This window comes from Bemisia tabaci, chromosome 1, assembly GCF_918797505.1.
Source record: "Bemisia tabaci chromosome 1, PGI_BMITA_v3".
Lineage (NCBI taxonomy): Eukaryota > Metazoa > Arthropoda > Insecta > Hemiptera > Aleyrodidae > Bemisia > Bemisia tabaci.
The window spans coordinates 45,071,260-45,089,149 of record NC_092793.1 but is presented as its reverse complement, the minus strand read 5'-3'; the positions used below and the strand labels follow the sequence as shown (position 1 = coordinate 45,089,149).

General features: G+C 39.0%; 1 protein-coding gene across 5 annotated transcripts in view; it reads right to left on the bottom strand.

Moving 5' to 3' along the window:
* Window positions 1-17,890, bottom strand: part of kis (chromodomain helicase DNA binding protein kismet) — a 252,200-nt gene that overhangs the window by 9,035 nt on the left and 225,275 nt on the right. For all 5 annotated transcript variants that reach the window (XM_072301409.1, XM_072301419.1, XM_072301422.1 and 2 more), the window contains 3 exons: window positions 12,607-12,970; window positions 9,546-10,010; window positions 7,999-8,169 (listed from right to left, as the gene is read on the bottom strand). In XM_072301409.1, coding sequence (XP_072157510.1) covers window positions 7,999-8,169; window positions 9,546-10,010; window positions 12,607-12,970 — 1,000 coding nt within the window. The remainder of the gene's footprint in view (window positions 1-7,998; window positions 8,170-9,545; window positions 10,011-12,606; window positions 12,971-17,890) is intronic.

Sequence of the window (17,890 nt, the reverse complement as noted above, 5' to 3'; positions counted from 1 at the left end):
AGCGTTCTTAAGTATATTTCCAGCTATCATAAAATCTCAAGAAAACCTAATTCGGACGCATTGTGGGCTAGTTATGACCAAAATCCGGTTTCTAATCTAACAGACCTCGTATTCAGTAGATGGTTTGCAAACAATATCAATCACTCTCATATATAATCAGCTTTAATGCATTTAACTGTTGTACAGATGAAATGGACTGCATTTAGCAGAGAGGAACCAAGTTACATCAGCTATTGCCAAACTTGACTGGGCAATTAAATTTTTTCGGAGAGAACGTTTGGGGAGATGCCTTTGAAAATTTTAAGGAATTTGCTTTGTATTAAGCAGAAATTTCACTGAAATTTGCACAAAAATCCGCACAACAGTTTTCATGCAATAAATTAAATTGCACAATTGAAGAACCCCTCACAGTCCTTATGCACGGTGCCCCTGAACTCACTTTAAATGCGACTTTGTTGTACATCAAAAATTCAAGTTGGAGGTTGTAGTGGGGTACCCCCTGATGGGTTTTTGGGCAATTTCGAAATAGGTTGTCGGAGCTCCTCGAAAAATAATCGCATTTTTGTGGTTTTTTAGGGGTAAAAGAGCAAAATTGGCCTCGGGGCGACAAATTAAACCCCCTCTCCCTCATCCTTGCTTTGACCGATCTGAATTTTTAGTATGTTTTTACCTGGTATAAGATGGGACTTTTCTGAAATTTTCATGCCCATACAATTTTTTTTGCTCCCGCGGCAGCGTTGCCAAGTTGCGGACTCCGAAATATCGAATTTAATGATAAAATGAAGGTTTCGGAGTGTGATTTCCATTCAAAATCAAAAATTCAAATTGTAAGTTGTAGTAGGGTACTGCCTGATGGGGTTTTGGCCAATTTCGAAGTAGAGTGTTTGAGATTTTTGAAAAATAATCGAATTTTTGCGGTTTTTTAAGGGTAAAATAGCACACTGAGCACGGGGCGGCAAGTTAAACCTTTTCTCTCTCATCCTTGCCGTGACCGATCTGACTTTTAGTATGTATTAACCTGGTATAAGATGTGACTTTTCTGAAATTTTCATGCCCATACAAAATTTTTTGCCCCCCGCGGCAGCGTTGCCAAGTTGCGGACTCAAAAATATCGAATTTGATGATAAAATGAAGGTTTCGAGGTGTGATTTCCTCCAAAATTTCACGAAAAATGTGCAATCTGAGAGTTTTCGATAAGAAAAGGCATATTCGAACAATTTAGAGTTGCAGTGTTGCCAGCTTTCGATTTAAAATTCGTCAAAATGACCCAAATCGCGTTGTAACCTCAAGCGCTGGATTTTTATTTCGTTCAGAATTGGTTATTACCATTGAACCATTGAACCATTTGAAACCATTTGAATGCTGATCAAAGTCATCATGACGCTTTGCACAATCCGTAATTGCAGCTTGGGTAATTTCCAAGACAGGCTGGCTAAAATCAAAACGCAGTGTGTGTCTGGCTGGTAAGGAGAATGGAAAAGGAGAGAGAAAGAAACTAGGAAGTATATACATCTCCTATAAGAATTGGGCCCAAAACGGAGTCTTGTCATATGTAAAGAAAAGTTATCTGTGAAGGAAGGTTACAAAAGTTCAAAAATGGTGGAGTTTTTGATCCAGCCCCCCCCCCTCCCCCCGGGAGGAGGGTCTAAGAATAATCAACTTTCAGGCATAACTTTTGACCGGTTGCAGATATCTAGTTGAAATTTTTTTTCTTTAATGAAAGAACATACAAAGACCTTTCTATCAAGTACAAGAAATTGACAATCTGTTAATTTTCGGTAAAGTTATGGCTCATTAAAGTTTTTAAAAACTTTGATTTTGGATTTTTCAATTTCTCAACCAATGTTATGAACGACAAATGTTATGAATATGTGTGTAAAAAATAGCCCTTGTTCTTCTCTTTAAAATGAGCTAAAGAACATGTTGGGGAAATGATTAGTTTCGGAGTTATGCTTTTCCAAAGTTGACGAGACAGGGTCCGTATATGAGGACATATATGTAACAATAGAGGTCGCTGACATCCGCCATTTTTAGAGCAAACGCTTTTTTCGAAATCTAGAGCCTACAAAAATGCCTGTGCAAAGTTTCAGACTTTCAGCGCAATTTTTCGGCAAGAAATGAACTAAAAACCATGTTATTTGTAAAAACAGCGGATGTGAGAATCCACTGTTTTCCCCAGTCTGCGCGGCAGGACACTGTGGAGATTCGAACCCACTTGCGATAACTGCCCGACCACCTGTCATGGGCTGTAGCTGACACTAACATTATATGTGGGTGAGTTCAAATAAGCGTCTAATTTGGTGTCCCGACCTGTTTTAATCGTCATGATCTGAGAAACATAGGCAGATCAAATTTTTTTCTCATTTTCCACACTATTGTTGACTATTACATGCTATTTCCCACTTTATTTGGACTGAAATAAAAATTTAGGAGAACTTTGAATGTGCAAATTGCCTACATTTGTCCCAAATTTGCGTGTCCCCCGTGCCTGGTTCTTGACTTTAAATCGATGTTGCAGCATAACTAGAGTGATTATTTAAGAAAACTTTATCGGAGATGATAGGTAATGCTTTTGAATTTGAGAAAAAAAATATGTCAATTTATTTTTTGCTCCATCAATAACTTTTTCACGCGCTAGAATCATTGTCCCGAGCAACAGTCAGCAACAGCCAGGAGAGACGTGGCAACGATGTAATAAGCTCTAAATGATTGCCGTAACGTTGAGGTTTTTCCAAAAACGACTTTTTTTGTTTTGATTGAATAGTTCACACGTCGTAGATGGCAAAAATTCTGAAATTCGCAAATTTTTGTGCAAGATTAACGCCATTAATGATGCCAAACAGAATGCTATACATGATAACTAACAGGGCGTCAAGCATACACACACACACTAATATCAGCTCGTAAAATACTTTCGAAGTGTGCGTTAGGGAAAATTTTCTCTAATTCCGATCCTCTAGGACGTGCTACTAAATATTCCGTGAAAAAAAACACCAAAATTGTCTTTACTGTTAGAGATAAGCTTAAAAAACAGCTTATTCCATCCTGTCCCGTTCCATCCTGTCCCATATGTTTCCATCCTGTCCCATGCTGTCCCAGTTTAGTGGGACAGAGTGGAAAACTGTTACAACTGAGACTTGCTTGTTTAAGCCCTGTAGGCGCTCTTTTCTACCGATTTAAGTGAAACTTGGTACCCGGGGGTATTTTTCAATGGGGAACTCGAATTTTCAGTCGAATTTTGAAAATTCGAAAATCCAAGATGGCGGACATGACCTTAAATGCTATCGCAGCGCCTAATCAACTGGGACTTGTTTGTTTAAGCCCTGTAGACGCTCTTTTCGACCGATTTAAGTGGAACTTGGTATACAGAGGTATATTTTTCAATGAGGAACTCGAATTTTTAGTCGAATTTTCAAAATTCGAAAATCCAAGATGGCGGACATGGCCTAAAATGCTATCTCAGCGCCTAATCAATCGATTAACGCAAAACTTGGTATCCGGGGGTATTTTTGGATGGGAAACTCGAATTTTTAGTCGAATTTTCAAAATTCGAAAATCCAAGATGGCGGACGTGGCCTAAAATGCTATCTCAGCACCTAATCAGTCGATTAAAGTGAAACTTGGTACCCGCGGGTATTTTTGAATGGGAAACTCGAATTTTAGTCAAATATCCGAGATTCGAAAATCTAAGATGGTGGCCGTGGCTTAAAACACTATCTCGGTGACTAATTAATTGATTTTAATGAAACTGGACCGGAAAACCTTGGTAAAAGGAAAAAAAAGGAAATTTTAATAGGGGAGCAATAGGGTTTCCTATGTATCTTAGGCTAGGAAATCGAAAAATTCCTGTGTTTTGTCCATTGTGCATAGATTCTCCCGGAAAATTGACTCTTCTGGAAAAGCTAGATTTTTAAGGAAAATTCCGATTTCTCCGGAAAAATTCCGAACTTTCCCAGGATAAATCGCATTGATACAGGTAAATGGAGTTGTTCTTCAGAATCAGCGCCAAAAATCTACTCCGAAACCATTGGTAAATCTTCAGAAAATCAAAAATAAAAAAAAAAAAAGTTGACCGGTGTAATTGTTATGTTAATGTAAGTCCTCAAACTTTTCCTGGCTTTATCACCACTTCAGCGGGTACACGCCCACTCGAAGTTTTAAAATTCGGTGTTTTTAATCCATTTTGTACTGCAATATTCCAAGAAATAAAAGCTTCTTCTCGTGTGAAACGAAAACAGTGCGCATTTTGATAAACAGACGGAACTGTCTAAAAGACAAGCGGAATAAGCTCCAGATATCTTTCATGACGGATGAATTTTTTCTTAATTTTTTTGGTTCTGCAAGATATGAAAGGGTTACATGTTTTCAATTATGCTTTAATTTAGTGCCCGACGATGATTTTATGACAATTGTGTTCAATTTTTAATTAAAAGTATTATATGTCACCTCTGAGATGAAAATTTAGGAAATCAGGCAAAATTACGGCAAATTTTGGGAAGTGATACACTTGACGGTGGAAATTCGGGTTTAAGCCCAACTATTAAGCTCGACGAGCTATATTTCCTAAGTCTACACCTAATGATAGTCAAAATAAAGTTTGGTTTGCCCAAAAATTCAGAAAAAAATTTTGGGAGGAAATAGAACCTGGAATTTGACCCTTATTTGAATTCACCCATGTATCGGGACTGTCTTGCCAGAATTCATGAATTTTTAACTGATTTTAGAATTTTTCCTTGTTTTTGTTGTAAAAGTTACAAACGGTTTAGTCCCTTATTCAATTTTGTTAAATGACTCAGCATTGACTTACTTTTGGTTCATTTCAATCGTTTCACCAACCTGATCCTTCCTGAAGACTTTGTTTTGTGCTCTTCGTTGCTCTTCATGAAAATCTTTATAAGAATCCTCCCGGTTCTACGGGCGGAAAAGTGCAGAGCTTCAAAAACTTCAAATGCGATTTTCTCACGATAAGAAAACTCGACATCCACTATTGTTACATATAAGTCCTCATATGGGCCTTGGGGCAGAGTTCCGCAGCTGCGTTCGGGAGCACCCTCTTTCACGCTGATCTACGTACTTTTTCAACATTTTACAGCATTTTTTGACCAGTTAGTAAGCATACATATTTGGATGTATATGCCATACATAATTTCCCTTCCCCCTTTTTTTATTTCATCTAAAGTCTAAAGACATGTCTCAAAGGAATAGGAGCTTTTACGAAAAGAGGGAATTTGACATTAATTTTATTTTATATTCTACTGCCATGATCGTCTTTAAAGTACTGATTATTTTTTTTGTTCTGGTACCCAAAATCAATGCTCAGAGTTCTTTTTTGTCCTTAAATAGTGATCACATGCATACTACCAAATCACAGAAACCATTTCAGACAAAATTAATGAGCATGCCAATCCAGCGGCGGATGCAGGCGGGAAAGGAGGGCATGGTGGGAAACCCCCCCCTCTCAGGCCAAAAAAAGGGGGAAAGATAAAAGAAGGACAGGGGAAAAGAGAGAGAGAAAGGAAGTGCTCCTAAAAATTTTCTGAAATAGTGTCGAGACAGAACTTCAGAACTATTTAACCAAGTTAACTAAATCAAAGGTTACTCTACACTGCAGAAATAGATGCATGGGCCATATGCCAGAATAAAATTTCTCTAAAACAGGTAGTACCTATTCATAAATTTTCAACTTTCAAATAATGCACAGATTCTATGCTGAAACTGTTTAAAATTCAATCTGGGAGGGGCTATTTTTATGAAAATTTTCTGGGGGAGACTCCCTTTGCTCTAGGGGTATCCCCCAGACCCCCCAGTGGTTGGACAGAGAAAAGAAAGGGCATGTGAAATCCGAGATAAGACTGCCGCTCGGCCGCTGATTGGTTTTCCTCTTTATGCGATTTACACTCACCGGACCAACCTGAACCACTGTACTCGAGTACTGCACTACCTTCATTTATACAAGGATTTATCGCAAATTTTTGGCGGATTGTGCAAAAACGGGGCCTCATGTAAAGTTGGCACAATAATGACTTTTGATCAGCATTCATAGACGAATTTAAAACAATTAAAAATTAAAAATCGATCGTGGTACATTTCCTCAGAAGGAGTGTGCAGGGTCCTTTGGCGATAGCTGATGTGGCTCGGTTTCTTTCTGCTTAACGCAGTCAAAATGAGATTGCACACATTAATAAGATACAGTGAAGAGCTATAGGAGAGAGAAAGAATAGGAAAAAAATGGCGTCCTGTACCATTTACTGAGGGGACTTAGTTTCTTTGAGTTTCTAATGCAGGTTTTGGTACAGTGTTCTGGTCATTTTTGAATGACCCCCACATCTACGGTGGGGGTAGTGTATTTTCCAAAAGGAAAGCACCAGCTCAGTAATACTCTTAGTTTAGCATAATTGCAAGAAACAATTTTCAAATTAAATCAGAATTGAAAAATAGAAAGTTCATAACTTTCTTTACATGACCCTGCGTGTGACAAAAATCTATTCATAAGTTTCCTGTCCGTAGCTCACTATGCAACAAGATACTCTTCCAAAGTGTTTTTGCCACTTGACTCATTGCATTACAAACAATTAGTCCAAAACTTTTCGGCCCGTTACCCTTTCTGCCGTGCTACAGGGCCGGATTTACCTATAGGGCACTGGGGCACTTGCCCATAGCGGCAAATTTTGAGGGGCTGCAAATTTTGGCACTGGATTAATTGAAAGTTAAATCGAGAAAAAAGGAAAAAATGGAGACGGAGACGGAGCGAAGTGAAAAGATGAGCGGCAAAATGTATGAAGGAAGGGAGTTGACGCTTGACGGGAGCGGCAAAGCTGCCGCCCCTTAGGTCCGGCCTTGAGCGCTAGGATGATCGTTCGTTGGAGTGATACTAAACAACACGGCAATTTTAAACATCGAGGCAGACTTGATAATCAATTAAGACGTTGATGCTCTGGTTGACAGCTTTGCTAAACTGAAAACCCGGAGAAAAACTTTTAAACCTGATCTTCCAAATATACATTGCAACTGATACATTGAGCTACTCTAGCTTCAACTTTGTCTCCACATTTTATTTTTGTCTCATCCATCCATTCCATTTTATAAATTCGCGGCGCATTTTGAAGCAGCTACGCGCACGCGCCCAGGCGGCGCACGAGGGGGGGGGGGCAAGATGAGATGGCGTGGGAAGTTGGGAGTGCGGAGAGGGGGAGGGGATACTGTTAACAATATAGTGGCGAAATATTGCAGACCCAGGGGCGGCAAAAAGCTAAATCCGGCCCTGCCGTGCTAACCAATAATGCCATAAATCCATCAAGATTTTCCCTCAATTTTTGGAACTAAACACTTTATAAAATAAAAAAAAAAAACTGTTCTACCCATACACCTCAAATTTTCAGGTTGAGGTCTTGATAGTATTTGCAAAGGCATTTCATAAAAACATTGTGCCAAGGTACACATGTTTTCCTGCTATGATACATTGTTTCTAAAAAATTTAAAATGGCGTTTTTGCGTTACATGGCAGCACTGAGCAATCCAGCCCTCTGTGGGCCACGCATCTCCTGCCTGAAACTATCGAATTACGCTACTTCGAAATGGCTTGGTCATTATCCCTCAATACCTTTGAAGCTTTAAAAATGAAGAGGATACATCCCAGCAGGCTGATTATTGAAATTGATAGACAAAGCAGTAGACAAAGAGGACATAGGGAGTACGCATCGATCCTGTTGGTTGAGGTGGGTGGTACTTAAGGGTAACTAAAGGAGAAAATAATGCAGAACTAACAGATAACTAGCAGATCTCTCATGGGTTGCTGTTATTCCAGTACCTACTCCATTTTTCCATAGCAACCACACGTATTCTACCAGTAGGATCCCTCCGTAACCCTTTTGTCTTCTTTGTCTACAGCTTTGTCTATCTATTTCAATAATCAGCCCGCAGGGAGAATCAAAATGGTTTCTTACAGATTTTCTTCCAAGAGTACACAAAAGAAAAAAGCAACAAAAGCCAGCTAATCACCTTCTTCCCTGTAAGCCTGTTGATGACAGACACATTTTCTTCACCAGTCAAATTTTTCCAATCTAATAAAGTTGGATCAACTCGAGGTCGCCTCCGTCTCGGAACAGACATGAAATCAGCTTGATCTGAGGGAATCATGCCTGACTGCTGCTCAGCTAACCACTTGTTGACCTAAATAATAATCAAACAAGAGAGAAAAATGAGCTTCATATTGATTGTGATAGACTTACCAAAATACTGAGAAGCTATGATAAAGAAACTAATTTTTAAAATCATCACCCCCTCAAAAAAAAAAAAAAATTACAAAAAAAAATGGAGTGCAACGGTGGAACAAGACCCCAGAGCATCAGTCAATGTCCACGAATTAATATGAATTGGCTCTTCAGAAAGCAATTAAATGCCTCGACTGCATTTGCTTGAGGGGGCGAGGTGTTTCTTCATAGGTTGATTTCTTCCTTCAGGTCTGGACCAATAGATATATTCAATGAACTCCTAGACAAGGTACGAAGTTGGGCATTCTGATACATGTCTCCTGATCAAAATTTCGTGTAGAACACGATTTGTGCAACGAAAATAACTGAAGTTACTCCTAACTGAGATACTTCATGTTTCTTGGCGCAAGAATCCAAACCTTCCGCTCATGAAAACACAATAGTCTACGAGAGTCAAATCTCACACTAAACTTTACTATGACAATCTCTGCGATATGCAAATCTGGCAACCTCAACCTTGATGCTTTGGCTCAGCTACAGCAAATTTTTTACACTTTGAACGATAAACATTGCATAGGAACATTGCTCGACTGATAGGCCTGCCCAAACTGTTGTGAGGCCTGATCTGACTAACGTAGAGAATTGCGCTTCTTGTGACCGGGCAATTCAAAATTCCTGTAACCAATGTAAAATAAGTTAAGGGTTTGATTTCAGTAATTCTCAATGCAAGAATCATGTTCTTCGGGAAATTTTGAGTAAGAAACATGTGAGTGCTGTACCTTGTCTAGTAGTCCATTGTATATTAAAACATTTTTCCTGCATGTAAGTAAGTTACGAGTTTCTCAGTAGACTGTATAGTCACCATTATTTAATACTTACTAACAATGTGTGAAATTCTCTTGTGAGAGGCTCACAATAAAATAACATGATAATATAATGATAAAAAAACATCTGACATTTGGTCTATTTTAGTCTGCATTGTTCTAAGCCAATAAGTATTTGTGATCTGAAAAGAATTCAATATTTCATTCTAATAATGAGACACAAATGGAAAATATCTTTGCATCAACACAAATGAAATTTCCACACAGTATATTGACACCAGATCTTTGACGATTAACGGGTAGTAATTTGCAAGTCAGGTGTTTATTGCAAGAACGGCCCTCTGTATCAGCGGTTTAGACCTTTTTCAAACTGTCACAGATTTCTTTTAATTATCAATACAGCGTTAGGACCTTAGTAGGATTTTTGATTTGGTCTCAGATCAACATTTGAGCTATTGTCAATCTACCCACTAGAAAATTATCCTTAGAGAAGATATGACCTTCCGATTACCTTGGATTCATGTGATAACTGTGTATGCTTAGCTGCATAGTCTTTGTTAATCTCGGCAATCATGGCCTCATATGTTTTTCTCTGGACTTGAGCTACAGAGGAGGAGGATTGTGATAGTTTTGTTGCTTGCTGCTGCTGTTGTTGCTGAAGAAGCTGCTGCATTTGCTGCTGATGCTTCATGATCAGATTTTGATGTTCCGCATGTGTAATAAACGATGAAAGAGATTCCAGATTAGACTTGGACGTCGAACGAGAGCCCAATCCTGAGAGAGGCTTTGTGGAAGTCGGGGTCACAGTAACACTTGGAGAGATCTGTGGAGGCTTCCTGCTATCTGTCGACGGAAATATGCTGTTTGGAGTCTCAATGCTTGAAGTTTCCTGTTGCTTAGAAGCTGAGAGCCCTAGAACAATTTCATCCAATTTCTTCCTCTTTTTCTCTTTACCCATGATTGGTTCTTCAACCGGCTGCAAAAAAAAGAATCCTCATTGTTATCCTTATTTATATCAGTATTAAGATCCTAATTACCCTTCTATTCGATAGTTACTGTCTTTATGGATATATTATTTTGCGAATAAACAGGTTATTTGAAGAAAGGTGTAGCCGCCAAATTTTCAGAAATTAAGATTTTGATGTAATATTTTTCTTTGAAGATGAGATACCTTACTACTGAGTGATTCGACCAAAATTGCTCTTCAGACGTCTTTCTTTTTTGTAAACTTTTGAAGATCTGCTTCAAAGGAAAAAGGGCGTAGGTTCTTAGTCACCTCTCTCCGCGCGAAGGGTGCTCCCGCTCCCCAGTACATAATCATCCACATTTGATTATTCACCAATGAAAAATTGAGTGAAAACAGGAGAGATATTCAGTAGTAAATGCGAGTTTCAAGTGCTGGTCGGCTAGTTGCGTACTAGAGCCTATGAATATTATTAACAGCTTTTGAGTGTATTTTCCAGTAAAAGAGGCTTAATTTGGCTATTAAATATTAAATCATGGAGGGGGGAGGGGCGAAAAAATAATGCGTGCCAGCGTTTCATCATTATTAGCATTTAATATATTTTTATTTCCTTTTTTCGTTAGAAATTAAAGTAATTTTGCACCAATGATTGGTCATTCTATGGGTGGAAGGAGCTTCAGACCTTTCTGTATCCGTTATCAGCTGAAGTGGGCACCAGGGGAAAAGGTAGGGAGGGGTGGCACGCAAGTATACACTCCACACGCTTCGAAAATAGCGCGCCACACCAACTTTGAACGGTCATAACTTTTGAACCATTCATTTTCCCAGATTCAACGATAGCTTATTTTGAAGCTTGAATCAAGGGCTTTCATTTAAATTGGTTTTTGTAACAATTCATGCATTCCCTTCCAGAGTAAAACCCCGAAAAACTGAGTTTTTGGGCTTGATAAATCAAACAATGATTTTTTCACATTAAAAAATTACCAAGAACAGACTTTAATCTAATTTCATTTGAGCCCAAGATCAATTCGATCCGTTGCTTCGTTCAAAAGTTATGGCTGTCTGTGCATTTGACCTTTGACCCCCTCCCCCTTGGAGGGCTCGACAGAAAAGGTCACCGGATTTAGGCCTATCGGATGATCCGTTATGATTCCTGAAAGTATGGATGGCAAATCTCTTGCGGCCATTTCCTATGGAAAATGAGACAGCCTCTTTGGCGACGTAGGGAAAAGTTACAAAGCACATTATGCATGTATTTTCTTACGTTTTTTCCGAAAAATGTACACGGTTTTTAGATTAAATTAAGTTTCACACAAATAAACTTGAAAAAACCCCTAAATATTGGTAAAAATTGGCAACAATGGAAAGTTAGGCCTTTTAGAATTCACAGGAAGCCATTTTTATGGCCAGATATAAAAAGCACGTAGAGAAATACATATGTTACTCACCTATGGAGGGTGATTACCATCCAAAAACATTCAAAAGGGCTACCTTCAAGTAAAAAAAAAGACCACTAAAATTGACATCCCGGTCAAATCGCACATTGTGGGAATCCAGGTACAACTATAATTTTTTGATATGTTGTATACATGGGTAAGAGCTGTTACGTTACCTACATCAATATAAGAGTTGCACCCCACTTTCTTGAACCTTAGGCATGGCAATTTATGGAATTTTGGCCATTTTTGGCTCTTTGGAACGATTTTTTTCGAAAATTTGGCTACCTAGAGAAAAGTTTTATTGAACGTAGTTTCTTTATTTTTTTGCTTTCTTTTCAAAAACGTATGCAGTTTTTAGTTCAAATTGAGTTCTGCGTGTGTAGAATGGAAAAAACCCTGAAAATGGGTCAAAAATGGCAACAATGGACCGTAAGGCCCCTTAAAATCTATCGGAGGCCTTTTTGAAGGCCAGAAACGGAAAGTATGCAAAAAATTACATAAGAATTATCTGCTAAAAGAGTAATATCAGTCGAAAAAGTCGTCGAAAATAACCATTTTTCGATGCCAGGGCTCTGGGTTTGAGGCGTTGCTGCACCTCTGCATGGGCTCCGTTCGGTAAAATATTTGGCATACAGTCTACCTAAGACTAGTACTTTGGAAATATGAAACATTCAGCAAAATCCAGGTGGAGCCGGAAAAGGCCCAAAACGAAACTCCTCCTATATTACAATTCAAGCTACTTTTACAGTTATTGAACGAGGTATGAAAATTGAATTCTACAGTGGAAAGGCACAACTGACTTGTGCATATTTCAGCTGTTCTACAATATCAATTTGTTTATAAATAATTATCTAGGGGATTCTCAACATACCACATGCAAAATTTTGAACTGGATGTACCCAATATCCTCCATTGTCGGCCTCCTGTGGTCTAGTGGTTGTAGCGCTGGCTCTACAATCAGGAGGTTCCGGGTTCCATTCCCGGCTAGGCGACCCGAGTTTGATGGTCTCAAACAACGGTTGCCTTGAGCTGGTACATGGTAGGGACGGAGGGGGGAGGGGCTCTAACTGGAGGAGCCAGGAGTACCACTTGTGTGGTATTTGAAGTAGTAAAAAAAAGAAGAAAAAAAAAATATCAAAATAAACTTAACGTTAAAAGAAGATACTTACGCAATTCTTCCTCTGCTTGAGTTTACTCAGCATGTCATCAAGCTTGCTTTTAGTTGGTGGCATGTGTTGGGGCATTTGTTGGTGCGCAGGCTGCTGATGATGTGTTGGGTGGTGCACTTGGTGCTGATGAGCTGGCTGCTGATGCGCTGGCTGCTGGTGTGCGGATAAAGGCTGAGACTGATTTGTCAAAGAGTGATGCGCGCCTGCCTGTTGGGCCAGTGAATGTTGATGTGCTGATTGAAGTTGTGAGAGGTGCTTCTTACTCGGCATTGAAAAGTCCTGAATATCGTCCATTGGGGAATCTTTTAGTCCCACACTCAGATCAATACCAGCTGATAGGTCAGGAGTTTTCATTTTTGGCAAACTGAAAACAAGAGACAGAAAAATCCATTAACAGCAATGCAACGAGACTCAAAAATCAAACTTATACCTAAAATAAAAGGAATTTTTTGGAATTTGGAAAGTGTTAAATTTTTTTTTTAAAAAAAAGATACAAATACACTATTGTAGAACTTGTACGATACATTAGACAAGGGCATACAGAAGCAACAGGAAAGTCTTAGCAAGTGGGTGGAATCAGAGAGGACCTACAAAAGCCACCCGGGGCTTCATTAAATGAGTCAGTTGCGTTGGTCACAGAATCGCGTTTTGATGCTTATTTCTTGTAGATTAGCAAAAAATATTGAGATCTTCCCAAACAGTAAATTTCCTTGTTCAATATTAACTGAGATATCACCCTTTAAAAAGTTGGGTTTTTAACGTCATCCACCGCAGTAGTGACACCTTTGGTTTCTTCTACCTTACTTTCTCATCAGTCAGTGTAACGCATATTTGCACTGGTGACTCATCGTGAAACTCGGATGAAAGCAATGTGGAGGAAACCAAGAGTGTCACTACCACGGTGGATGAAGTCAAAAACCCGACTTTTCAAAGGGCTATGTCTCGGTGTTTAGACAGATCTTCATACTTTGGGCTAATCTCCATGAATCAGGCATCAAAATAAGATTCTGTGACTAGCACAACTGACCCATTAGGCCAGGCACCACAGCTCCATATGGGGGGTAATATTGAATTAAATGCTGGAAAGCTGGAAATTTTTTTTAAAAGACGTATTATGAGGTCCTTAAATAAGGGTTAATTTTGCACCATTCCTGAAGTGGAGCTTTAGCCGCCATCTTGGATTTTTAGGCCTAAAATCGCTATTTTTTCGGTTTTTGGCCTGTAAGTCAGTGAAAAAGTCATTTTTCCGTCAAAATACCTCAGTGCTAAAATCAAGCCTATAAAATTTTCTATTAAAAAGGTGGTATACGTTTTTTCCATACGACCCACCGTTTTCGAGTTATGATCGTCGCAAAGTTGGGCTTTTAAACTCAAAATCGACCAAAACCCGACTTCCAAGTTTCCAGTGCGCTACAACTTAACAAAAACCGAGGAAAGAGAGGAAAACTCATTCCGAAACTAAAAAATCTGTGATTTCTCAAAAATTAATCCCAAAATCCAAATGCGTGGGGAGGGGGGGGGGGGGGGCAAGATGTCCCAGTGCCGTAGCGCGCCGCTGCTCACGCGCACAGTTCGTTAGCTTTTTTGGTGATTGAAATGAAATTGCAAAATGATTCTTTGCTTTTCTTCGGTGAAGCGTTACAGAACTCAACCTGCAACTTAAGTACCCTTAAATCACCTGGTTCCTTTCTGTTAGTTGCTGCAAAATTGTTCGTAGTTTCAGCTGTTAAAGCCATAGAAATAAAGCGACGTACCCATTTAGCAGAAAAAAGGAGTCATTTACAAAGAGAAAAAGAATAGTAAGTTTCTCCAATTGACAGTTGAACATTTATTTAAAAATTCACTGAAATACACAAAAAAAAAAAAATCATGTTTAACACCTGGCAGAGGTTCATCTTTGCCGAACAATCTACACATGAGATCCTTACTTTTCTTCCTCATCCATGCTATCCTCATCTTCGATGATATCGGCCACGTTTGAGCATGATCTACCTTCGCAGTTTTTGCAAAGTAAAGAGCAGTGTAAGCCTGCTTTTCGGCAGGAACAAGAATTTTGACAGCCCTTCACACATTTGCATGAAATTAATTTTAAAAGTTCTTGAGGCGCCGGATCTTTCTGCATCGGAATCGGGAATAATCCAGTTTTACAATGTCTCCACCCCTTACTGTAATAGAGATATTTCGTGACCATATACCACATCTGCATTTGTAAATAGACTCTAAATGAATGCAAACATGCTGAATCTGAAGAAGGGGGCAAGGAAGCTAAATTCGGTGCACTTTTGCTTATCGCTTGTGTGAAGCACTATGGTACCTAAATTGATTCAATGATACATCACCTCGAGCACCGTAGAGGGAAAGAAACAATTTTTCCCCTGCACTAGCTACTGCCTCTGATGAAGCATTTGGTTCTTTGAAAATTTGAGCCGCTACTTTTAAGCTCTCATCTTTTTGTAACAATTTGAAGAGCTTATGTTTTCCTTGCCTAAAAATTGCAGATGTGGTATCACAACCGGTGAATGCGTTTAAATGAAACATTATCTGCTAAAGTTAGGTTCTGGTTCAGCGAGTAAGTTTTATTTGGAACTTTACCTTTACCTGGCTTCAGAAAATAAATGTTTTTCTTAGAGTTGCTCGAAGCTGTAAGGATAACTAAGAGATCAGAGTCTTCACTTACAATTATGACTGATGGGGAATTTTCAGAGCACTCGATTTACAATGAGCACGTTTGCATCCTCCTTTGCTTGTTTAGTTTTAATACCTGCACTCTCAAACCTCTCTCTTAGTAAAGCTATCAGTCGACTTTTATTTTTCTCGTTCGCGAGGAATTTACTTAGTGTGACTGTCACTGACATGTTCTCTTCAAAAATAATTTCTGGAGATAATAATGATTTTGATCTCCGACAGCGTTCCGCTGTTTTGGTCCTCTTTGCTGCGCTGTCCTCCGGATATCCGACAAACACTACTGACGTGTTAGAGGAATAATTTTTCTGTACATACTCAACATGTTTATCAAGTATTTGGGAGAATATTTCTTGCCGATGCCAGACAATTATGTGAACCATAAATCCTCCATCAATCACACGGACAGAACCTTTCAATTTGACTGCAGTTTCACAAGTTGAAAAGAAAGTCATAAATCACTAGGTTGGACATTTTCCGCAATCCGGATTCGTCAAAAAGAGCTAATGGAAAAGGAATCAATTCGAATTGAAAATAATCCTCAAATTTTTTGTCTATGATTTTTTAAGGAAAGAAATCCTTTGAAAAAGAAATGTAGGATTAATGGGTATCACTTTATTATTTAATTTAACGCTGCAGTCTGTTGCAGAAATAGGTACATAACACCCGGTTGCTCCTTTTAAATTTGATTTCACCAGAAGTGCCCTCTAGCGCTCTCATTTGCGCCTTACCAACTTCACGAGTTTTATGACAATTAATCTTTGGATCAGACCGGGAGTCTCTAAACCAATAAAAATGATTGCCATTCGGCACTTAGTAGCTGATAATACAGCGCCATACGACACGGTGTGTAAAAACAGTGCGCGCGCGGCCCACAGATGCGGTCACCGTGCCGCCGCCCCCCCCCCCCCCCCACGCATTTGGATTTTGGGATTACTTTTTGAGAAATCACAGATTTTAGTTTCGGAATGAGTTTTCCTCTCTTTCCTCGGTTTTTGTTAAGTTGTAGCGCACTGGAAACTTGGAAGTCGGGTTTTGGTCGATTTTGAGTTTAAAAGCCCAACTTTGCGACGATCATAACTCGAAAACGGTGGGTCGTATGGAAAAAACGTATACCACCTTTTTAATAGAAAATTTTATAGGCTTGATTTTAGCACTGAGGTATTTTGACGGAAAAATGACTTTTTCACTGACTTACAGGCCAAAAACCGAAAAAATAGCGATTTTAGGCCTAAAAATCCAAGATGGCGGCTAAAGCTCCACTTCAGGAATGGTGCAAAATTAACCCTTATTTAAGGACCTCATAATACGTCTTTTAAAAAAATTTCCAGCTTTCCAGCATTTAATTCAATATTCATTCCCTTGGTGCCTGGCCTACATTCAAAAGCCACTCAGGTGTTTCTAATGTATTTAAATATGCTGTTGCTTGCTGCAAATCCTGCTTAGACCTATGCTTATTTGGCTATACAGTATCCAACGGCTTATAATTTGAACCCCATATCATACAAACTAATTATAACCCTGCAGTCTTTTGGAAAATTACCCTGACTACACTCCTTAATGACTCTCTTCAAATGCTTTCCTAAACATTCCCGTGTATTCTGAATTATCCTAACTTTTGATGAACTGTAACACCCGACTACCACATCAATCCAGATAATCTGCTGCAGCCTGTGCTCTCTCATCTGCAAAAATGTGGCAGGAAAAACATTGTGACTGTACAAGACCACTATTGGAGCTATTTCCATTTAATTCTTCCATATTACAAACATACTTGTACAGAACTACCCTAAATTCAGCCTCTTTACACCTTTAACCTAAACTAGCTGCTCCGGGCGCCCTCCACAGCTAGCAATGGTGGTGCAGTAGCTTATTTGGAATCGGAGCGATTAGTTGAATCTATTTAATAATGATGATGATTCTGCGGCAGAAGATCAAGGAATTTAACAGCCTCTCTGCGTTACAGGGTGGAGACTGCCATTCTACCGAAAAATGTTATAAAAAGCTCGCATTATTAATTTTTCTTTTTTTTGTGTTACTGTTTAAATTTTTTTTTATTTTTATTTTTTGATAATTTTCTAATGACTATGAGGCTTTTGGGATTTATAAAAGATCGAAGCACCTCTTTGTGCACGATGTTTTTTGTACGGTTGCCTTTGGGAAGAATTTGGACTTCAAAATTTTTGTACGATGTAGCTCGTGAGAGTGCAACATATAGTTTACCATGGCCAAAAACTGTTTGGGGTAAATAAATGCCGACTCGCTTCAGTGTTTGACCCTTAGCTTTGATGATGGTCATGCAGAACGCAATGCGAATTGGAAATTGTCGATTCTTAAAAGAGAAAGGGAGAGAGGAGTCTGCAGGTGACAAATCAATTCTTGGCAGTGAAATTCTTTCACCGGCCTTCTCGCCGGAAATGACCTGCAAATCAAGACAATTTTCATAGCGTTTCCAGACGATCAATCGGGTACCATTCGATAAACCCTCAGAAACGTTGAGGTTTCTTAAAAGCATGACAAAAACCCCCTCCAAAAGTGTGAGTTTATGCGGTGGTGAGCCACTAAGATTAAGACTGTCCAAGAATTCGAGGGGAAAATTGAG